At 38.6% G+C, this 25,068-nt stretch overlaps 1 protein-coding gene across 2 annotated transcripts; it reads left to right on the top strand.

Moving 5' to 3' along the window:
• Positions 1 to 9,423: 9,423 nt before the first annotated feature.
• On the top strand, positions 9,424 to 13,826 carry LOC110498030 (thyroid transcription factor 1-like). Of its 2 annotated transcripts, none has more exons than XM_021574572.2 (3): positions 9,424 to 9,499; positions 11,474 to 12,055; positions 12,522 to 13,826. In XM_021574572.2, the coding sequence occupies exons 2-3, from the start codon at positions 11,686 to 11,688 to the stop codon at positions 13,193 to 13,195; spliced, it is 1,044 nt and encodes a 347-aa protein (XP_021430247.2). In that variant the 5' UTR covers positions 9,424 to 9,499; positions 11,474 to 11,685; the 3' UTR covers positions 13,196 to 13,826. The 2 variants fall into 2 exon arrangements, with proteins under 2 accessions (XP_021430247.2, XP_021430245.2); XM_021574570.2 differs by having other exon boundaries at positions 12,495 to 13,826.
• Positions 13,827 to 25,068: the final 11,242 nt, after the last annotated feature.

Below are 25,068 nucleotides of genomic sequence, written 5' to 3'. Positions count from 1 at the left end.
GTTGACTTTTTAGACCTTGCTGCAGCTGGGGCCACATCTTCCTGTAAATTTTATACTCACAGGTTTTATACCCTTGGGTCAGAAGTGGGCGTAACCACCTTTAGGGCAATTCTCTGGGCGTACCAAGTTAATGAGGCAAGGTCTGGATTTTATTCAAATCCAATTTTAGACAACCAACTTAACATTTCATCTTCCCCAAAACATTCTCTTTGATTTGGATATTTTCCATACAACATACAATGTATAAACATGAAACATATACCAGGAAAACTCTTAACATTACAATGTTTTCGTAATAACGTCATCTATTAACCTTTAATAACAAAACAAAAATGACATACATTTTCATATTCCATCTATTGTCATGACCACCATTGTGGCTGACGGAAACCATTGTCCCTTTATTTCATGTATAATGTTCTGAGGCTGGTTCTCCATAGTAACAGGACAAAGGAATTTGTCTGTGGCCTGAGATTTACCAGGGGCGTGAGGGGTCATAAAACCCCACACATCTTCAGACCCCTAGATCTCTCCTCCTCTGCTGGGGTTGAGAGATAATCTGTAGGGTTGTGGTCTCCTGTAACCTGACCTGATCAGGACAGTCATGACTGAGGGTGCTTTTCAACTCTTCCAACAAATCAGAGTTTTGGTAGGCGTGGCTTAAAATGCAAGCGGGAATTGTGCTCTTGAAAAATAATACCCTCTAGAACATGACAGAGACAGCCACAATGCAGGCACGTATAACTAGGCTAATTACAGCCCCAGCCAGTCAGTAACACTTGTAGGCCTAACGCTAACGTTAGCTGTCATTGCGCATGCAAACCACTCGTGTGCTAAATACACTCATTGAACATATCCTCCACAAGCTCCATTTAGCTAGCTAACAATTACGTGTCTGGCAAGGATGTTCAAGGCAGGCCAGGGCACAAACGGGTAAGGTTCTAGACAGATTTCTTATCATTTTAGTCTGCATTTTCAGTGAAGTGTCCCTTTAAAATGAAATGGAACACAGACACTTGAACACATTTTGTTTTACATGAACTTTGATTGCTGATAAAAGTCCATCAACCAAGTTGTCTGGAGGAATCCTTTGTTGTGTCCCAAAGACACAGCTAGTAGGAGGAGTATTAAGGAGAGGACTTTCTGCACACAATTTCACGATGGTTTGATAGAAAAGGCCAGCCAGGCATTTCGAGTAGGGAAGCAGCAAGAGGCTAGAGGGCAGTATTGTTGAGAGGAACAAGTAGCATAATGACCAGGAGGACAAGATGACATCAAGCATCCTCAGGAGGATCTGGTATAGAGGGAGGACTGATCACCTGCAACGGGAGAACCAGTGGCACAAGACAAGACAAAAAACACAAACAAAAGAGAGCTTAGCATCACAAGTAGTAAGGGATATAATATCACTGTACAGTCCAGTGTCATGGCAGCAGGGGCATGTTTAGTGAGGTGGAGTCTCAGTTACAGTTAGCAATATAAAATCTTGAATGAACTTCTTCAATGTAAAATCTTGAATGAACTTCTTCAATGTAAAATCTTGAATGAACTTCTTCAATGTAGAATCTTGAGTTCCATGTTTCTAATGATGAAAATTACAATAGTTGATGATGTACAAATTTCTCTAAAAGCACTGTCTACCCACCCCCAGAATAGCCAATACTTCTGTTAATCAAAATACACAAACACTTTACATTAAGGTATACACTTTCTAAAGAGGTATTGTAAGGTTGTATATCAAGTTTGTAGACTGTTAATTATGTATTAATAAATGTGTAATAAACTATAATATACTGAAACCCATGGTTGGATTTTTGTGTGTGTCATTTAATGCATTTTGTGATATTATGGTGCATTAAGGCATTATAATAGTGCACCTGGAGAAGATCATATTTTGGCAAGCATCAAAATGACATTATCGCAACTTCTACATACATAACTTTATTATCGATGTATAAACTAGTAGATGTATCCAGTTTTCTGAAAATGTGTGCTGGAAGTTGTTTGGAAACAACATTAAGTCCAAATACAATTGCCAACTCAATCACCAAAGAAAATGTAGTCCCGTCATAGCCGCGGGAAGTAGTGGTGCTGAGGGTGCTGCAGCACCCCCTAAAAAATCGGAATAATAAATAAATGTTTTGTTTTTTTCATATATAATTTTGGGGAAAAAATATACTTTTTCACAAAATTAGTGCACTGGGCCTTAAATAGTGGAGGGGACTGGTGGGAGGAGTTATAGGACGGGCTCATTGTAATGGCTGGGAAAAAATCTATGGTTTGTGTTTGATGTGTTTGGTACCATTCTATGGATTCTATTCCAGGCATTATAGTGAGCCCGTCCTCCTATAGTTCCTCCCACCAACCTCTTCTGAGTTCCACTCGTTTTTTTTTATTGTTCCCCTCTAATCAGGGACTGATTTAGATCTGGGACACCAGGTGTGTGCAATTAATTATCAGGTAGAACAGAAAACCAGCAGGCTCCGGACCTTGTAGAGCAAGAGTTGAATACCCCTGCTAACCCGATCCACAATGCCGTAGCAAGCCGTGAACCTATTAGATCAGGGTTTCCCAAACTTTGTCCTGGGGCCAACCCTGGCTGCATGTTTTCATTTTTGCCTGGCACTATACAGCTGACTCAAAAAATATAAGTTGATGGGGGGTTAATATCAGTTAATCTTCTATCAGTGTCATATAGTGTATATGACCAACTATGGAGGTGCTTCTCTGGTACCAGAAGACTTGGTACCAGCCTCATTCATAAGTTACAATTTAAAAAAAAACACAAAACATGTCTTACAAATGAACTGTCAGTGTTAGCGAAGCTATTCTGAAAATATAGTTGGCCAAGCTACCAATTACTTCACACTGGAAGAAGTTAAGCACTAAAGATACCCTACAGAAAAAATATAGTTTATTTAACTAAAGTTACTTTGAAAAAGCAGTTCACTACATCCAAACTGCTTTGTGAAAAATGTGCATATGTACATCTGAAATATCATAGACTACAAACTGCAAGAACAGCTCACTTTGGTGTCATATGGTATAAGAATGTGTAATTTAGCCTATTTAACGCAAAAACAATGTATCAAGTGAGAATTAAGGAGGCCTGATGGCGAAAAAGAATGGAAATTCTTACGTACTTCACCCATCTTTTATTTTTGTAAGAAAAGTAGCGTGTACTCCCAGTACTTAGTACAGTACATGGCAAAAAAAAGTCATTAACTACTGAAAGCACTACCTAGATTTTAATTTAGTTCAACTACCACCAAGCTACCGCAAAATCTAGTTCAATTAGGCTAGTTGAGCTACATGTAGTTTATGGAACAGCGGGGAAGAGAGACACTATGAAGAGAGACACACACAGGCACAGACACACTCATACACTTGCTAACACATGCACTCTACACACATGTACACATGGATTTTGCATTGTAGATATGTGGTAGTAGAGTAGTGGCCTGAGGGCACACACTTAAAGTGTTCTGAAAAGTGTTATGAAATGTAATGTCATGTAATATTTTTGTATTGTATATAACTGCCTTAATGTTGCTGGACCCCAGGATGTGGAGATAACGGGGATCCTTAATAAATACAAATAAATACCACTCCCCAACACTGCAAACTGTCTTTATCACATTTGAATAAACAAATATGATAATGCATGATGAGGATCCTGACAAACCCCATTAGATAATAGAGGCTAAGGTATAAAGGTTTACTTTGTGTTGTGTTGTGTAATTATATTGTCTGAACTTTGATCTCTTGAGATAATGCTGTGTGGCTAAACGGATAAAAGCTACATGGAAGCCGGATGTGGGACAAATAACATACAGGTTAAAAAAAAAACATCTCATTGGTATTCAGCTCCTGTTCACCTCTTCATTGTTGAGTTCTGAAACTATTTAAAAGTTTTCTTCATCTCCACATAATGCCTGCTATTGAAAGAGCTTTGAAACTCTGGATTAGACCGAGCGTCTCTCGACTGTTATGTGAAAACATGCAAAGTTGAGTTCCTGGCATTGAGTGAATGTAACATGCACAGCGGGAAACACTTATCTATTTGCCAACATTACAGGAGTGACACCATTCTCGATTATTTATTTTTTACATGATTGTGAGACCAAAATGGAGTATGTAAGTCACGTAGTGTCTGCTATAGTATATCAATGACATCAACCACCCACAAACTCCATAAAAGAAGGGTAACTTCTTGAATTATTCAAGAACCAACATTTTCCCATATTGATTGTATGTAGTATCAGTCGTCCAGTTACCTATACTTCACATTGGTTTCTGTACGGGACAAACAATGAATAGATTACCGATGTTTTGCTCTAGATTTACTTACTCTGATGGAAAAAAAATTGGTATCTTAAATATAAAAACTCAGTGCAACATTAACTTTATAAAAACCTATTATTTCATTTTTTTAGGCAGGTAAATCAGGACAATATAATAGGTCTACCAAACTAAAAGGTAAAAAATGAAATTGTAGGCTCACTTTCTGGTTTAATAAAAAGTTGAACGACCTATTCAGTTACCTATGGAAAAATACCACAGACAAAAAAATATGAAGACAATTACACACGGTTGATCAAATGTATCCTCTCTTCAAAGGAAATGGAAGTTTAGTAACATTTAGTTCAATGAATGAGGACAATCACAGACCAAGCTATTGGATAGAGTAGAAGAATGGCAGCAGGGACTTTTCGCTATGAACTGTGGCTGAGTCACAAACACAGACACTTCAAAGCTTTGTTTATGTGCCCTTAATGTTGGGACAATCAATGCTGCGGAGAAGTGTGTCAGAGATGTTACCACTGACCATAAAGACCAAACCAGACAAAGTACACCTCGCTTTGTTCTAGCAATGGTGCTAACCTCGCTTTGTTCTCGCAATGGTGTTAATAAGCTTTTCTTGGCTTTGTTTCTGAATTATGTTTGTATAGAATAGTAATTGTGTGAAAATATCCACAATCAAACCAATAAATAGTAGTGGAAAGCAACACTTTCATTTGAAGAGAGGGCTAAGGGTACACATATCTGGTGTAAATTCTCAAGAGCTAATGTAAACAATGCATCAGATTCCATAAGCAACAATATAGTAGCACACTTGTTTTACAAAAGTGATTCAAAAGTGTTTCAACATATGCTTTCTTCTTTCTGACATTTTCTTCCATCATTTCTCAAAGACTCAGTAAAAACTATTGTTCACAAAAAAAAACACATTGTATGAATATTTAGTAGTATTTACAACATGCAACATCAGGTTTTTGTCATTACTAAATATTATATTTGGGAAACTTGCACAACCCAATAGTATCAAAAAGCCCTTGATTGTTTGGTTTTTAGATCCAATAACCATAAGAGGTCTTTGAATGTTTCTTGCCCTATTATTAAAAAGATACGTGCAACTCAGACAAATGAAAAAATGTAATCAACAAACCATAATGAATTTATTCAAGTATTAGTCATAGCCCAAGAACAAAGTTTTGAAAGAAATATTGAAAAGTACACTCTATAGTAGTCAATTATAGTTGATAGTGATTGTCATGATCAAAAAATGAATCTTCACACCTGAACGTTATACTGACAAAGACACATTTAACTGAAAATATCTGATAGTGAACGATGTAGGTCATATGCAATTGTTAGACCATTTTTGTCATTGTAGGACACATTGCAGGAATGTCGACTTGATCCTCCACAAAAGTTAGATGAAGATGAAGAACATTGTTTCTAGACTACTAGCTCTTTAAAAGATATGCAAATATCCTAAATTCTTCACAGGTTTGATATCTAGTAGCCTACCAAAACACTCATTGCAATTATCTTCATCCGTAAAACTTGTTTTACTGCCTTATATGTTTTTTGCAGGCTATTAGCATCATTTCGTCCATCAAGCGAAATTAATTGTAGTTGAATGAAAACTCGTGCAGAAGAAAAAGGCCTTCAAGAGGACTGTCAGATACTTGCTCCACTTGGGAGGACCTTTAACCTACTTAGCGGTGGGCCTACACAGTTTCAAGTAGTGCAAATGAAAGATGTGCACCTGCTTTTACGCACAAAATGGTCGCCAGTGTAAAATGAGAGTTTGGCTTTATTGAAATCCTGAGTGCATGTGTGGGATCTTTTGAGTTACCCCCCAATTCTCATCTTCGTAACAATCAGAAAATGGGGTTTGGTCGCAGTGTCCTTGCATTGATATATTGCAATCATAGTTTAAACATTTTGGATATCAGTCTGCAAGAGGATGCTGGAAAATGTGTGTAAACCCAATGTCATACATAGCATATTTTGTTCGAATTGAATTTCTGGTATTGTGGTTGTAATCGACTAGAAGTAGTCTATATACCTTGTCATTGTTTTAGTTATCATATAGCCTAAAGGGAAACTATTATTAAAACGATAAGTGTCAAAATAACCTTGAAGGATATTCACATTAAAATACACACAGGCCAAACGGGGAAAGAGGAGGTGGCTAGGCCTAATGGTAAGAACAATTTCCCGTTGTAGGCCAATGCAGTAGAGATTATTCTGACCATATAAAAAGAAGCATCATTAGATGGATCATGGACAATGATTAGTCAAATGTACCATTTCTCTCGGAATTCTTTAGTTTTTTTGGACGCAGTTTGTTTAGAAATATCGTAATTGTTATGTTTTTTTGGTGGGGATATTCCCGTAAATGCAAGTGCATTGGCTTTTCAGGAATAGTAGGCGCTTAGATCTGACAAAGAGGGCCCATGCTCGACATACTGTAAATATGTATATGTTTATATTAAACTTTTATAAAGTTACATACCTTGCATTGAAATTTGCATTTATATCTCCTTCGCCAGTAATATCCTTATGCATACCAGTCTGCTTGTGAGATATCAATCAGTCAATCCAGGTTTACACCTGTCGAAGGGTGTGCGTTTATCTATTTATATACATGAATATCCTTCTTCAAGTCTGACGTTATGGGACCAACAGGCAACTTCAGTCATCAACAATTAGTCACTTGGCCATGGAGAGAGGCCTAAAATAAGACTAACGTGTAAATAAGTAGGCCTATAATACTAATATATGTAAATGTATTTTAATTGAAGAAACAAAAAAGATCACATGTACGCTGGACTTCTTCAGGTGAATTGGCCTGAATTCCCTTTGGAATAATTGGCACCTGAAATGTTTCTGCAAATTGTACAATGTGTGCCATTATGGTGTGGTTGGAATTTAGTTTTGGTTGGCTGTTTAAAAGAACATGGAATGTACAGTTAAATGCGTAATGCAGCAGAAAATATGAGCAAAAACATGAGCAATACCTGCGCGCAGCCGTGCGTCCTAGACGCATTTAGGCATAAACTCTGATCCTCCGATAGTTTCCATTTTAGATCCTTTTAGACCCTGAGTTTATGTAATTTTAAGCATCATATACAAGGGCCACAACATTTGACATGAGTCTACCAACATAGCACATTTACCAGTTGTGCAGTATCTCGTCTATTGATGCCCAGCAGCAGTCACTTCCCACTGGTCACAGAAGTCAATTCAACGTCTATTCCACGTTGGTTCAACATCATTTCATTGAAATGACGTGGAAACAACGTTGATTCAACCAGAGTGGGCAGAGTGGGTTTGTTCCGCCGGTGTATCTTTGAGGTGGTAGGTCAGGACCCCGGCTCTTACACCGAGCGCTCCAGCCCTTCACTGATCTCTCCAAATCTCTCTCAGGTTATTGAACCAGCGCGCAGTGATGGAGAAAGCACTTCAGTGACCACGCTCAGGTCCATCTGCTGTGTTGTTGCAGTATACCTCAGCCAGTGTCACTGGGGGAGGGGCTGTTTTGAAATATATAAGCATCGCCCATTTATGATTAAATTGTCAAATAATGCTTTGGTGTTTATGTTTGACAAGATAACAATTCATTAATGAAACAAAATATCAATAACATTGACATCAGTGCTCCCAGCAGTGTGGAGAGAAATAGCCTGGAGCTAAAAGTTAGCCCAACCGCATGTTTCCAACCGGCCCAACCGCATGTTTCTGACGTCTGAGTGGGGCCGTCCAGGTTATTATGATGACCATTCAATTAATGCCATTTAACCCAGAAGCAAGATATGTGTCATTGAAAGAATCGTGATGCGTTTTTTAAAATTAAATCCTTGTTTGTCTTTAGACCCTTATAATACCATAACTGTAACCTTGGACCATGGTGGTAGTATATACATACACAATAATATCACATTACAGGCCCAACAGCGCATGCATCTGCTTAAGGAGGAGGTGATCTATTGCTCGAGCTGGTTAATCCGGACACAATCTAATTACAAATCGGCCCAAATAAACAAGATTGTTCGGTCATAAAACTATCATACAGCCCGCGAACAACATTGCTCCATACATTGTTCTACAACATTGTTCCATACGCTGAAATTTCAATATTATAACTGCGTGATAACAAATTAGAAAATGAGCATGAACAAAGCCTAAATGTTTTCTGTCAAATAAAAGTTGTATTTAGTGCATAGTTTCAAATATATTATGAGCATATCTTATTAATTGTCCCCTCTGAACAAGTACATTTAACAAGGTGCTATGAATTTAGCAGAAAAGAAAGCAAAGCAATTGCAGAAAGCGCGCTGCGAAAACCCAGAGAAAAACGCATAACCTAACCATATTTGATGGACAATACACAATTTAACCGTCGCAAACGATACTATGACACCAATACAAAATAGTGTTTGGTGTATATGTACCGAATTAGATTTGATATTTCAATTCAATTTCCTCCATTCAATTGGTGATACAAAGTCTACGGACGATACATCTCAAAATTGGAGGGCAAGCCTTTACCCGTATGTGGAACATGGATAGGATATGCCTACATTTTTACTTTTTTGAAGTTAGCAATCTTGGGGTTATGTATTATTTATTTATTGTTTGAGGTATAAATGAAATATGATATATTTCAAAGCTAAATAGCAAATAGACTACAGGCAATCACAACAGACAAGCACAGTATAGGTTGTGATGGAATTACAATGTAATCTGAATAACAGTGGCAGGTCTTTATCGATTCCATTTGCACCAATAAACCAATTCAAATATAAATCTGACAAACCGTCTAGAGGTCTAGGCATTTCCTTCCCCGCACGTCCAAATATCTTGCTGTCGAAGAGAGGCCTCTTATAATTTCATGTTCACCTGCTCTACAAGTTGTAACGTAGGCTACAAGAGTGTATATGCATCAAAACTATTACTCTAAACTGTGCAGCCTACCGGCGCGAGATTTTAGTGCTTTTCCAATGTGGAGGGTCTCTGGACTCCGGTCGTGCTCTCTGACTCAATAATCCGGAAGGTTGAGAGGTTTGCCTCATTTACATAACGTTAGAGGTGCTGTGACTGTGGCCTACCTTTCCCTTGTTCCCAAAACGCATCACGAGCCTCAGCGTATAGCCAAAAGCGTAGAGATGGCTCACAGAGGCCGTTTATTTGATGGCCTATGCAGGTAAGATCACATACCGTACCTAGGTGGATCATGTTTAGCAGTATATTGAGATAAGCAGGTTAATGGAGGTTTAACTGAAATAGACAAGTATAACAACACGTGTACTGTTGTTTTGCAGTTGAATTGCAAGAAACTTTTCAAACAAAGGAAATTACCATATAGTCTTGGTATGATATTTACTCTGATGGGAGGTTAACTTTATGCATAATGCTACTGACTTTTGAGTGCCGTGAATTAGCTTGTCTCCTGTATTATGCCTCCTAACCTATACAAAATCCATCTATTCCGTTGGATAAATGCGATGAGAAGGGTTTGTGAGTAATTGAAGGATGCAAGTGAGCACCTAAATATTGACTGAATTAAATTGCATAGCAACAATGATTTATTACTCATAATGAACATCTTAAACGGAGATTGGTGTTGCGTTGCGAGTAATTGATGGCTGACCATGTCGCATCTTCATTTGCGCTATTAGGATACCCTACTTACTGACGTGTCATACTAAATCAAATTATGGTGAGTTTAGACCATTATTTTCCCTCTTCAACAAAGGGAAATATTCCACCATATATGATAACATTGGTGCTTTGGTATATGGATATGTCTATTTGTTTTAGTGAGTTCTGGTCAACCTAAATGACACTTTGGTCAAGGATGTGAGAAAGTAATACCACCTGAGAGTAAAGCCGTAATAATTGCATTAATTATTAATGTAAATAATTGATCACAAATAAAGAAAGGCCCATTATCAATAATTTAGACCCCAGTAGTGCTTATGTCTGAGTATTTTAGCTTTGCTTGGAAACCGATAAGTCTACCATTATGAGCTCAATGTCTATACAGGTAGCTATTGTCCTGTGTTTTGTCCAGTTATAACATTAGCCTAATAAGAACAAATACGATGTCACTAAGTCAAAATCATCAAAACAATCACCACCGACATCTTAATCTTCTTCATCATAACAATAATTTCCCATTGTCTCTTTTCTTAAATCACTGATTTTAGTAATGGTCAAATATTTTCTAAAACTTAACCGATTAGCCTTGATAAAACAAAGATCAGGCCACTGCAGTTGATGAACTGTAAAATAAATATAGGAATCATAATAAAGTAATAATAATAGCCTAGTAATACCGTCACATTTCATGGCTAATTGTTTTGTTGATTCAAAAGTCATTTTCTTGTTCGTCTTATCTGATGTTCCTGCCTCTGGCGCCTGGGAGTTTACACAAAGATTAAGATGCCAGGTCACGCAGTGGGCTTATGAGTCAGGTGGTTGAGGGCCGGAAAAGGATGTTGTTGCATTTCATCAGTTATCATAATGTGAATTTGAATTCCAATTAAACATGATCCAATAATTCGAATTTATTAAAAGCAATGCATAAGCAGAATGTACATCCAGTATTTTATTTTACTTTCATTTATATCTGTAAACTTGAAATAGACAAAAATGTACTTCTGCACTCTGCAAAGTCATATATTGTCCGTTCGGGTAAAGCAAAACAACGGTCAGATCTATTGCCTTCAAGAACACAGGTGAAAACAACTTGTAGGCTAGCCTATTCTAGATAGGTAGATCTTCAAGTATTTCTAATATTATATGTATCTAATGTCAATATGCTGTTTTTAATAACTGAAAGCAATATACTCACAAGTTAGGATTGTACCAGTGTACCTCTTTAGTGATGCTCGCTGCCGCCTATGTCTGGTGAAGTGCTCTCAAAGTTTCTAGAAAGTATGGAATTCCCTATTGACGCAGAACAACATTACACGTGTTATATATAAGCGCAGCTATTGTGCATAACTGTATTATGGATAGACATGTGGACAAATAACAATGTCTAATTCCATAAATTATATGTTAGAAACATAAGTACACAGATTTTATTTGGCATTATGTTCACCTTAATACAAAAGTAACAACATTTTCCTTATCTTACTAAAATGTCGATGACTATTATTTGCTCATTTAGGACGTCGCTCCGCCCCCTGTGTTTGTCGTAAACCTGGCTCCTGGCTACAATAAACCCGAGCTATGAGCACCCAGGGCTCGCCTCCTTCTCCAAGGCGATCAATCGGATCGCAGGCGTACTACAAGCACTCTCTTACGTAGCCATCCACAAGGAGAGAGCTGATACAACAACACGGTTGATCTGCTCAACAAAATCTACCTGCTTTCTGAACCATGTCGTTGAGCCCAAAACATACAACGCCTTTCTCAGTGAGTGATATTTTGAGTCCTATCGAGGAGACCTACAAGAAGTTTAGTGCCATGGACGGCGCAGGGAACCTAACCTCTCCACTGGGAGCTTACCGACAGCCTCAGGTGTCCCAGACTGGCATGCAACAGCACTCCATGGGCCACAACGCCACCGTGGCGACCACCTACCACATGCCACACACTGTCTCCCAGTTCTCGCACAGCGCCATGGGGGGATACTGCAATGGGAGCATTGGCAACATGGGAGACCTTCCGTCGTACCAGGAAACCATGAGAAATAGCGCAACAGCCACAGGGTGGTATGGCGCAAACACGGATCAAAGATATTCAACAAGTAAGTCGTTTTTTAGGTTTTGATTCGTTTTTATTGTTTTGTGACTTGTTTTATTTCAATATCACCAAACTTTTAACGACATACGGACAGATTTGAACCAATAACACACTACTCACGATCACTGAGTAGCCTAGGCTAGTCTGACATTACACCATTTTCGAATAAGGAAAAAAGTATGTTTTAATTTTATTTCACAAAAAATGTATTATTAATATTATTATTGGAATGAAATAAACTTGCTCGTTAATGCTGCATAGTGATCTCAGAAACGTGGATGAACGTTTAATTCTGAGCTGAGACTGTGAGAGCTTGTTGACTAACCTACATTTGGCCAATTACGCACGGTATATAGACCATGGATGAACTACTTCAGGCCAACAAACCGACACATTTGCATTGCTGAATATTGAATGTGCGTATATGTATGTATATTTTTAAGTTTCTAGATTCATGGGACCTTCCACAGGTATGAACATGACTGGAATGGGGACCCTAACAGGCATGGGGGACGCCTCCAAGTCCATGCCACCCCTGCACGCAGCGCCCAGGAGGAAACGACGGGTACTCTTCTCCCAGGCTCAGGTGTATGAGCTAGAGAGGAGATTCAAACAACAGAAATACCTCTCAGCGCCAGAGCGGGAACACCTGGCCAGTATGATCCATCTGACCCCGACCCAGGTCAAGATCTGGTTCCAGAACCACAGGTACAAGATGAAGCGACAGGCCAAGGACAAAGCGGCGCAGCAGCTGCAGCAGGACAGCAGCCTGTGTCAGCAACAACAGTCGCCGAGGCGCGTGGCAGTGCCTGTTCTGGTGAAGGATGGTAAACCATGTCAGAACGGCTCCAACACACCAACCCCAAACCAGCAGCAGGTACAGCAGCAACAGCAACAGCAACAACAGCAGCAGCAACAGCAACAGAACGGTTCTGGGGTCGTGCTCACCGCTTCCAGTAATGCCATCAATCAACACCAAAACCATCAGGTTAACTCATTAGTTCAGGCCCAAGACCTGGAGGAGATGTCACCTAGCCCTCCTTCACTCCATAGCCAGATCAACATGGCGCAAATAGACACTTCTGTTATAGACTACACTAATAACATGGTCAGTTCCAACCTCCTCTACGGCAGAACTTGGTAGGACCTACTGTAATTTACAATTTTTATATGTTAACCCGCGGACGAGCCCAAGAGAAAACGAGACATATCATGTTGATATACATAACTGTGCGAAAATGGAGCCCTTGGTGTCTGAGAGGACAACGCGCTCAGGCGCACCAGCTGGTCAGGGCACATTTTCTTGACATTTCTGAAGAGGAAGACTATTTTTGAACATTAAACGAAATTGCTACCCTTGAAATAGATTGTGTCGTTTCTGTACCTTTTCTAATCAATGTGATGGACTTCCTCATGATGTTAACGTTGTCTGTGTTGTTGAACGGGAATGCTGCTCCACATTAAGGGGACTGTAGGGAAAAGTGAGATAGGTGGGATCAGGTATGAACTCTCTTAAGGTACTAAACCACCACTTCTTTGCAGTGATAACCTGGTATTTGATGCTATTAATATTGTAATCTAATGTATTAATTTAGACTTAAAGAAAGTAGGAACTGTATATTTGGCTAACACACGAGAATGCGTTTACCTGTATGCTTGTTTTAAGTCGACTTTTTTGTTATCTTTCTTCTTTTGTCAAAACGAACAAATGCGTGATGGCTGCTGTACATGTTTCAAACCAATTGAACGTTAACAATAAATCACTTGAAGTGCGAGATATTCCTGGCGAATTACTTTTTATAAGGATCTGGTTGGAGTGCGTTTTCATTATTGTGTGATTGAGACCAAATTGAGTTGGAACGCAAGGTCGATGGGGTAGCCAACATTGTTCACATGAGATTTTGTAGAGGCATCGCAGATGTAGGAGGACCAATACAGTGAAATATTATACCTCATTAAAAATGTTATCCATAAAAAATGGTTTTAGGAAAGATAAAGATACAGCAAGTTTGGCACATTCGTTAGAATAAAAACACTGAAAACACAAGTTCTATATGTTTTCAATATAGTAATAGTGGGATTCCAAAGCTATACAAATAGACTAATCAACACAGAGTTGTATTAGTTCTTAGACAATTAGTTCTTAGACAATTTAAATTCCTAATAAAGCCACCTCTCGTATGCATTAATAATCAAATCAACGTAAAATGTATTCAGTTTGCCTATCATTCAAACTTTAATTGTGGCATTATTATTACTATTATTATTATTGTTAATATTATTATGGCAATTTGTTGAAAAATAATGTAGATCAATATGTAATAACGTGCATAGTTCATAATGCACATTTTGAAGAACATGTTTCTCATCACGCAAATGGTATTACAGCAGCATTTAGACCTGAGCCGCTGACATTCAAGAAAGGGACGTAGGTCTAATATGACCTGATAAAGGACGAATGACAGTAAAGTAGGTGTAAATGCAACACCAAAAACGCAAATGAAATGTCAGGATAAGTGTCTTATCAAAGGAAGCTATTTCATCCATGTCCATCGCTCCACTATCGAATGTGTACTGTTATCCCAAACGCACTGTGCACACCACATATTGATGATGCAATGTTTTTTTTGTTTTTGTTTGTTATGTTCCTAGATTTCTACTCTAAGTTTTTTACATCACAACTGTATCTGAAAATCTGAATTTACTCAAACTAATACATGATAAAATAATCTTTGACAGATGATATTTTTTTCACATTTGACAGTATTTCTTTAAAACATTTATTTCCCAAAATAAATAAATAAATAAATCACATAACTTCTATTGTAGTTGCATGGATCATTTTCATAGGCATCAAATAATGCATCATTATTATAATAATGTTGAGGGGCCCTTCTAAAACTGTCTGAGAAATCCAAACCCTCTATGATAAAGCAATCTATCATAAGGATGGCGTTTAGTAACCACCTCTTAAATATTTGTATAACACTCTCCAAAACACTTATATTACAAGTTGGCATCTGTCTCTTTCTGTAGTCTGTCTAGTCTTCACCATGATTTGTACTGGGCACCTGATAATAGGACATTGGAACCGCAACATATCCATTGGCCATTTAAACAGGTTTGAAAATGATCAATAACAGTTATGATGATACCTTATGATAAAGGCCTATTGCTGTCTCTGCATCCCCTCCCATACAGCTCTATGTAAATGCATTCATCCAAAATACAGACTCCTGGTTGGGGAGTTCTAGTAGGAAAGAAATATGTATAATATTTGGAGAGGTTTGATATGAGGTTCAAAAGTAAGGCACACATGCTGGGACAGTTATTTTCCTGAACCCAATCGTTTCCATATTTTGGGTTTGATTTAATTTTTCTCAGCAAAACTTTCCATTATTGTCCTTATGTTTTAGTTGTTGTCATGGCCCACACTAGTAGTCTATGGTCGTCATCTCTAACATTGCTATGATTGTGTCTCACAAGTTATGGGGATGTGCCTTGAATTGTCTTTTCTATCATTTCGATATAAGGCCAGGGGTACGTTTCTCCCATGTATGATATCACAATCAACTTTTACCTATTGAATGTAGATACAAATATAATACTTTTATGTATTATACTTTTTCTGAAATATTTTTATTAAAATATGCAAATGAAACGATATCTTATTAAATCTGCAATATGTAACTTTTTGGGCAACCAGACAAAACCCACATAGAAATGTGAGTTATAGACCTACCATTGTCATTGAAGTCAAAGTAAATCCGTTCTGTATGCCCATATCTATGCTTCCAATTTGAAAGTTTTTATTTTATTTTTAATTATGTAACCTTTATTTAACTAGGCAAGCCAGTTAAGAAACAAATTCTTATTGACAATGACGGCCTACCGGGGAACAATGGATTCTGGGGCAGAATAACAGATTTTACTTTGCCAGCTCTGGGATTAGATCCAGCAACAAACACCTGAAAATATATGTCACAGCTTTTTGCTCTAAAACTACACAGCTGAATCAAATAACCAACTCATCATCAAGTTTGGATTATTTGAATTAGCTGTGTAGTGCTAGGGTAAAACCCAAAACGTGCACCCAGGAGGGGGGCCCCAGAACCGAGTTTGGGAAACCTTGCTTTACACTATACTAGTTTGTTTTCTCACATCAACTGAAATTAGGCATACTGTTAGAATTTTTACAACCAGGCAGACCGATTTCTGCATAGTACATCTTCAAACATGCGCATATATTTGTCTATTACACACATCCATTCTTCTGGACATTGGATGAAGTCACTAAATATTTTAGTTTCATTCCGTTAAGACACTCCAGGACCGGACTGCTCCAGAGCAGATAAATACTTATGTCATATTTTCATCTGTAAAATACATTTTTGACGCACTTTTCCAAAGACATTGTTATCTAGAATAAAAAATGGACAACAAATGAACATTTCCCTTTGGGAAAGTCTGATGAATATATCTAAGATTAACCACAGTATTTGGTGAATGCAGATGCTTCTGAAGCTGATGAAAATAAGTCGGCGTGTGGGAAATCTGAATTTAGACTACAAATACCAAACGCTATTTAGACCCAATTACCATTTCTTCAAAGTAAGTTATTAAATATAGTCCAGTTTGTAACACTCTATACAATGGCCTTTTAAATTGTGTAATTTAATGTAGTAACCTTTGAAATTATTTATGTCAGTTTTACAGTGGTTAAAATTCATTAAAATGTTTATGACGGTAGTCTGATAAACTTAAGAAAAAGATTTTCAAACATTTTAAAGATTTTCTGTTTACTTTTTGAAAGTACAATTATTGATGGACCAAAATACCAACAAATATGAAAATCGATAGGTAGATCCAAAAATGGCATTTCAAGCTATGGTGCCTGGCCTTAAATAGAACTGATGGATTGTAGGCACTTTGGGCCTATGTATCTATCTGTATCTTTTGGAAAACTCTTTGTCTCTCCATCTATTGTTCTGCCATCTATCCAGTTGGTATTAATGTACATAATAGTTTACCTGAAGAACAGAACAATACTGCATATAGTAGGGTACATCATACATACAAGGTAAAACGCATTAAAATACATTGAGATATGGCAGTTGTGCTATGGAACTGGAAGGATTTTTAAATACATTCAATGCCAAACATATAACCATAAAGGATGGATAGTCTTTATTTTCAGTTCATGCACAGAATTTCTCTGGCTCCATTCTTTCCAGTTAATTGCAGGTTACAAATGAATTCTTACCGCAGAGTAATTTGAATCTAGCAAGGGGCCTTGTCTGTGTTTTCTACTCCATTATTCTACTTAATATGTCAGAAGGTCTGATCGTGGAGAAACCTTTTCAAGTTCTATTGATGTGTTCTTCAATTGACCATGGTGACCTAGCAACCTAGTGTGTACTAATTGGCAGGGGCTTATCGTCATTGGCAGTACAGTTTACATCGAAACAAAAATACAACCTTCATAATAAATTCGTTTTGACAAAATGGTCTGAGAAATGAACCTTGCAGAGGTTACATATCTCATTGTATGTTGTCATACATGCACACATAACAAATACTTTTTCATCTGCAGCAGTTTTGTAATTAAATAGCGCAAAACGGGATATAGTCATAGAATATAGAATATGTCATAGAATATCCCATTAGATCTTCAATTGATAAAAATACAGGACCTATGTTAACCCTTCCCATAATGATAATGAGTATGAACACTTTTCAAAGGAACAAACTATTTACTATAAGTTATTAACCTGTGACCCTACTCAGAGTTAACACAATCTTTAGAGGATCTTAGGTTATTATAATATCTACTGGAATTACATACGTTGATGGCATTGGATAACAAAACTATTCAATTGGACTGGGGAAAAAGCTAAGAATGATAAAGATATGCTCATTCTCAATTGGTAAGTACCCTGCAGGAATTCAAAAAGGTGGTACAAGCATTCTCCACCCAACCCCCACCATCCACCCTCCCACACTCCAGCTCTTCTTTTTTTTTGCCAAAGATAGTCCCCAAATCTTGCCCCATGTGAAATGATTAGGGGACGAGCACCGCTTTTCAGTGCAGTGCGAAAGGATGCTTTGAATTGGTAAGTTCTGAGAGAGATTTTAATTAGTGTAATGGCCTCCCATTCTAGCAAGGAGATACAATCTTTCGATTTTCTATGACAAACCTATCCCTGACTCATTGAGAGTAGTTTGGTGTCCACAGAATGAGTCGATGCAATTCTATATTTATGCAGCTTGTGGGAAACCACCAGCTTTCAGGATCAAAGGAGAGTGTGGGCAATGATGCAGAAACTTTTCTAATTCTAGTCATTTTCAACAACAAAAAACAGCCTGAAAATAATCATCTTGCGACAGAATGAAAAACAGTTCAAGGAGGTCATAGGACTCAGAAAGCAATTCTCACTCTAATAGATTCCCATGAAATTAAATAAATGAAAACACATTTTACCATTGCCTTTGGTTTGAAGATATAACTGGACTCTCTCTCTCTCTCTCTCTCTCTGTCTCTCTCTCGCACACGCATACACACACTAACACAGGCAATACTATACTATTCCAGGGCTTAAACTGTCTAATTCCGTTGCTTGCTATGAATAACATTTTAGCAGTATGCAGCATTGTGAAGCCCAAGCAACCTTTTGAAGACTACTCTACTGCACTGCTAGAGGGAGAGATAGAGGAGAAATAACCCAAAGGGAAGCACAGCATCCCTTATTAGAGAACCAGGTCACATTCTCTCCAGTGCCTGTTTGCCTCGCTGTGCTGCCATGTAATCCCCCCTCCAAGTTCCATATGCATTTTATTCAGTTTGTTCATAAGTAGTTAAAGAAACTGTTTTCAGTCGCCACTAATAACTACTGACCTGGAGTGACACAGGCCCACAATGGGTTTGTCAGGCCTGAAACGCTGAACCAAAGAAGCTGATTAGCACCTCAAGAGGTTTGAAGCAAGAATCAATGGCCGGTCTGTCCTGACGCAGAGCTTCCAGCATGGCGCTGATAATGGTGGAACACCATTAGTTATGCCTCATTAAGTCCTGCAAACCCCCTTAAGGGAAATTTGTTTAGCCTGTTCAAAATCTATTACACATTTCAGCCCCCACTGTGGTGCTGTATGGTTGGCTATACCCAAAAGCATCAATAAAGTAAAGGTAAGGCCAAGACATTTACAAATGTATACAGAGCCAACAGAAAGTATTCATTCATACCCCTTGACTTATTCTACATTTTGTTGTGTTACAGCCTGAATTCAAAATGTATTAATTATATATATTTTTTCTCACCATCTACACACAATACCGCATGATGACAAAGTGAAAACATGTTTTCAGAGTTTTAGCAAATGTATTGAAAATGGAATACACAAACATCTAATTTACATTTGCATTCACACCCCTGAGTCAATACTTTTGTAGAAGCACCTTTGGCGGCGATTACAGCTGTTAGTCTTTCTGGGTACATCTCTAAGAGCTTTGCAAAAAATCTTCAATCTCTGTCAAGTTGATTGTTGATCATTGCTAGACTGCCAGGTCTTGCCATAGATTTCCAAGCTGATTTAAGTCAAAACTGTAACTAGGCCACTCAGGAACATTCAATGTCGTCTTGGTAAGTAACTCCAGTGTAGATTAGGCCTTGTGTTTCAGGTTAATGTCCTGCTGAAAGGTGATTTAGTCTCCCAGTGTCTGTTGGAAAGCAGACTGAACCAGGTTTTGCTCTAGGATTTTGATGTGCTTATAACTGTATTCTGTTTCTTTTCATGCTAAAAAAAAACCTCCTTAGTCCTTGCCGATGACAAGTATACCCATAACGTGATGCAGCCACCCCCATGCTTGAAAATATGAAGAGCGGTACTAAGTGATGGGTTGTTTTGGATTTCCCGAAACATAACAATTTAAATTCAGGATAAAAAGCTTGTTTCTTTGCCACACTTTTTGCAGCATTGCTTAAGTGCCTTGTTGCAAACAGGATGCATGTTTTGGAATATTTTTATACTGTACAGGCTTCCTTCTTTTCACTCTGTCATTTAGGTTAGTATTGTGGAGTAACTACAATGTTGTTGATCCATCCTCAGTTCTCATATTACAACCATTAAACTGTAACTGGTGAAATCTCTGAGCAGTTTCCTTCCTCTCCAGTGACTGAGTTAGGAAAGACGCCTGTATCTTTGTAGTGACTGCTTGTATTGATAGCCCTAACCCACCATCCAAAGGATAATTAATAACTTCACCATGCTCAAAGAGATATTCAGCAACTTATTTTTTGACCAATTGGTGCTCTTCTTTGCTAGGCATTGAAAACACCTCATTGGTCTTTGCGGTTGAATCTGTGCTTGAAAATCCCTACTTGATTGAGGGACATTAAAGATAATTGTATGTATGGGATACAGATATGGGACAGTCTTTAAAAAAATAATTTGAACTACTATTATTGAACATGGAATGAGTCCATGCAACTTATTATGTGATTTGTTAAGCACATTTTTACTCCTGAACTTATTTAGGCTTGCCATAAATAACAAAGAGGTTGAATACTTCCTGACTCAGGACATTTTAGCATCACATTTTTTATTCATTTCTAAAATGTTCTACAAACAATGTTCCACGTTTGACATGATGGATTATTGTGTATATATCAGTCACACAAAATCTCAATTGAATAAATTTTAAATTCAGGCTGTAACCCAACAACATTTGGAAAAAGTAAAGGTGTGTGAATACTGTACTTAGCACAGTACTTGGCACTGTACATAGCAATCATTGGTGGTGAAAGACATCAGGCCCCATTGTGACACATACACTTGGTAAAACATATGACAATGCACGGTATCGAGTTAACACGTAACAAAATTGGTATTGCTACATAGGTAAACTGCTAAGATCCAATCTCATGCTAATAAAGAAGGAGCGCATTAAAATAATCAACCATTTCGACGTGTACTTATGCTGCAGGCACCAGGCAGGCATGGTTAAGATATGAGAATTGTATAAGAACCATGAGGCTCCATGGCAGGCATGCATGGTTAAGATATGAGAATTGGATAAGAACCATGAGGCTCCATGGCAGCCATGCATGGTTAAGATATGAGAATTGTATAAGAACCATGAGGCTCCATGGCAGCCATGCATGGTTAAGATATGAGAATTGTATAAGAACCATGAGGCTCCATGGCAGGCATGCATGGTTAAGATATGAGAATTGTATAAGAACCATGAGGCTCCATGGCAGCCATGCATGGTTAAGATATGAGAATTGTATAAGAACCATGAGGCTCCATGGCAGGCATGCACATGGCCCAGGCTGACCTAATACTCACAGACGACTACAGAACCACACACTCCGACCACTTGAAATCAGCATAGGGACCAGGGCGGATGGACAAGTGTTCGGCTGGCCAACCATAAAACAGCTTCACATGCATTCATAAATTTAATCAGTTCTTTCAGCACATCATCTTCACTATTGTGTATTTGTAATTTCTTGAAGGGGGAATGACATTCTTCAGTAGACTTACCAGCCATTCTGCTAAATTCTAATTAAAATAAATGATCTGGAAACACTTGAAGAATGTGCCACTCTTGCTCAAAATGTCAGAATAATAAACCACCTACATTATATTTTTTAAAACATACCAATATATATATCTTGGAAATTACAAGGAAAATAAATAACATAGACTTTTGATCGACAGAATGCATTTGAATGTTCAAAAGGTGAGTACTGAATTGTATTGTGTAAAAAAAATGAAATAAGCATTGAATGGGCAACATTGTGAACTAGTTCAGTGCTCCAGGCCCCTCCTAGGCCTTCACAAAGCTACACTTTTTAGCTAGCAAACAGCTTCTTCCCAATCCACTGTTGCCAAGGCAATGGCCAGCTGCAAGTCTGTGGCTTGTTTGTTTATAGGGGCAGAGTTGAAGAGCAGTTCAATGAAGGCAGGCAATGGGATGTTGGGGATGAGATCTGTGTGTGTGTGTGTCACTGGTGTACCACACACCCCCGCAGCCCCTGCAAGGTGAGGGGGCCCATGGGCCATAATTATTTTTTTGGGGGATGGGGGTTGGAGGCCCCCTGAAGTACGTCACTGGTGTGTGTGTGCATGTGTGTATGTGTGCATGTGTGTGGAGGGGATTCCAATCATTTGCATAGGTTATGTTTGTATGACGGATGTATATACGGATGTATATATCTTAGCCTCTACTCCTCCTCTACACACACACACACTAGATGAGGAGACTGGAACTAACACTGAATAGAGAGGTCCGGCAAAGTAAATGAAGAAGAACCTAAGCGTTTCTGCAAATTTGACATTTGATAATCTCCTCAGCCAATAGCATGGAAGAGTCTTAAAACTGGAGGCACAGGAGGCCAAGGAGTCAAAGAGGACCACCCACTTTCTTTTCAATTATCATCTTGCAGCAACCTGTCTCCTCTCCAGCATTCACCAAAAGACACTGCTCTCCAAAGGGAATTGCAATTAGACACCCATTGTCCCCATAATAAGCTTCCAGACTGTAGTTTACAATCCCCAGCCTGAAGACCATGTGACCCTAGGGACAAACAGGATAACACACAAAATCCCCATGTTCCTTTTCTCTCCCCTCCTGAAGAACGACTGTTAGGGCCTCATGCCATTCAACACAGTCATCTACCCAACACACATATTTGTTGGTTTGTCTGCCAGCGCAAGATGCACAGTGACACTTCAAGGACAATTCATGTACGGTGATCTGAGTGTTGATAATGGTTCTATAGATACTTTGCAAAAATAGTTGAAAGTATTTTTGAGAGGGAAAAACAATATATTGAATCTAGCAACATATAAAGTCTACCTAGTATCTTGTCATTAACTTATATCCTTTACACATTGGTTGATATGACCAACAATGACAGTAGAAAGGCCATGGGCCGCCAATTAGGGTAGGAACTACACGGGACAAAAGGTATGTTTCAGACGTCAGACATGTTGGGACAAAAGGTATGTTTCAGACGTCAGACATGTTGTGACAAAAGGTATGTTTCAGACGTCAGACATGTTGTGACATAAGGTATGTTTCAGACATCAGACATGTTGTGACATAAGGTATGTTTCAGATGGCAGACATGTTGTGACATAAGGTATGTTTCAGACATCAGACATGTTGGGACAAAAGGTATGTTTCAGACATCAGACATGTTGTGACATAAGGTATGTTTCAGACGCCATGCAGACATGTTGTGACAAAAGGTATGTTTCAGACGTCAGACATGTTGTGACATAAGGTATGTTTCAGACATCAGACATGTTGTGACATAAGGTATGTTTCAGACATCAGACATGTTGTGACATAAGGTATGTTTCAGACATCAGACATGTTGGGACAAAAGGTATGTTTCAGACATCAGACATGTTGTGACATAAGGTATGTTTCAGACGCCATGCAGACATGTTGTGACAAAAGGTATGTTTCAGACGTCAGACATGTTGTGACATAAGGTATGTTTCAGACATCAGACATGTTGTGACATAAGGTATGTTTCAGATGGCAGACATGTTGGGACAAAAGGTATGTTTCAGACATCAGACATGTTGGGACAAAAGGTATGTTTCAGACGTCAGACATGTTGTGACATAAGGTATGTTTCAGACGCCATGCAGACATATTGGGACAAAAAGTATGTTTCAGACGTCAGACATGTTGTGACATAAGGTATGTTTCAGACGTCAGACATGTTGTGACATAAGGTATGTTTCAGATGTCAGACATGTTGTGACATAAGGTATGTTTCAGATGTCAGACATATTGGGACAAAAAGTATGTTTCAGACGTCAGACATGTTGTGACATAAGGTATGTTTCAGACATCAGACATGTTGTGACATAAGGTATGTTTCAGATGGCAGACATGTTGTGACATAAGGTATGTTTCAGACGTCAGACATGTTGTGACTTAAGGTATGTTTCAGATGGCAGACATGTTGTGACATAAGGTATGTTTCAGACGTCAGACATGTTGTGACGTAAGGTATGTTTCAGACGGCAGACATGTTGTGACATAAGGTATGTTTCAGACGCCATGCAGACATATTGGGACAAAAAGTATGTTTCAGACGGCTATCATATTGGTGTGTGAATGCTGCTGGAGTGTTTATTGCCTTGCTTTAACCAGCTGGCCATATGAAAGGCAGAAAGGATACATTGACTCCACCACACAGGGGGTAGTGAAAGGGAAATTGAACTATGTTTTAACTCCCTCTCCACAATGCACCACATCCAATCAAAGAATCACCCAAATCCATTTTGTCCTGTTGTGGGTGGATGGACAGGGACAGGGAGGGGGCGAGGCTGAGGCGCACCAGCACCCCTCCACCCCTCCACCCCACCCCTCTAAATGTCCTGTCCAGCCGGCCAGGCGGCCACACTTCACAGCTAATTACCAGACAGATACACTGGCCAGTCATAATCAGCAGGACAGAGTTATAACTGCCCTAATCAGGTATAATCCCTGTTTTGTGTTACTACAACCCCCTCCCTCCCCTGCCTCCTCCCAAAGACTGCTTACCATTTCTATCTGTATTGATTAAGGACGGGGGGGGGGGCATCATTTGGGTGTTTGTCTGTCAATACTTGTAAATCTATGGCCAGTCTACGGAGGAGGTTCAGTACTGTTGTGCTAAAGCTTCTGTGACAGACAGGCTTGCTAAACTCTTTCTCTCATCTCTTCTTGTTTTCTATACATTCAACGTTATTATCTGTAATATATTTTCATCACTGACAAGAATACTGATCATGTAATGCAATGTCATATAATAGAGTTATGGATCATAATCACTGTAAGCGGCAACTAAAATGTGTATATTCCATATTAACAGACTCCTCTGTCTTGGGAACTTAGAGTAGACATATCAAAGTTAAATGCTTTCAGTCTCAACATCAGTCATGTGGCATTTACACAGTTCTTGAGATAGGGGGTAGCATATGGAATGTGGAAGTCTCATAATCTCAAAT

Source organism: Oncorhynchus mykiss, chromosome 19 (assembly GCF_013265735.2).
Source record: "Oncorhynchus mykiss isolate Arlee chromosome 19, USDA_OmykA_1.1, whole genome shotgun sequence".
Taxonomy (NCBI): Eukaryota; Metazoa; Chordata; class Actinopteri; order Salmoniformes; family Salmonidae; genus Oncorhynchus; species Oncorhynchus mykiss.
This window is presented reverse-complemented; position numbering and strand designations above follow the sequence as displayed.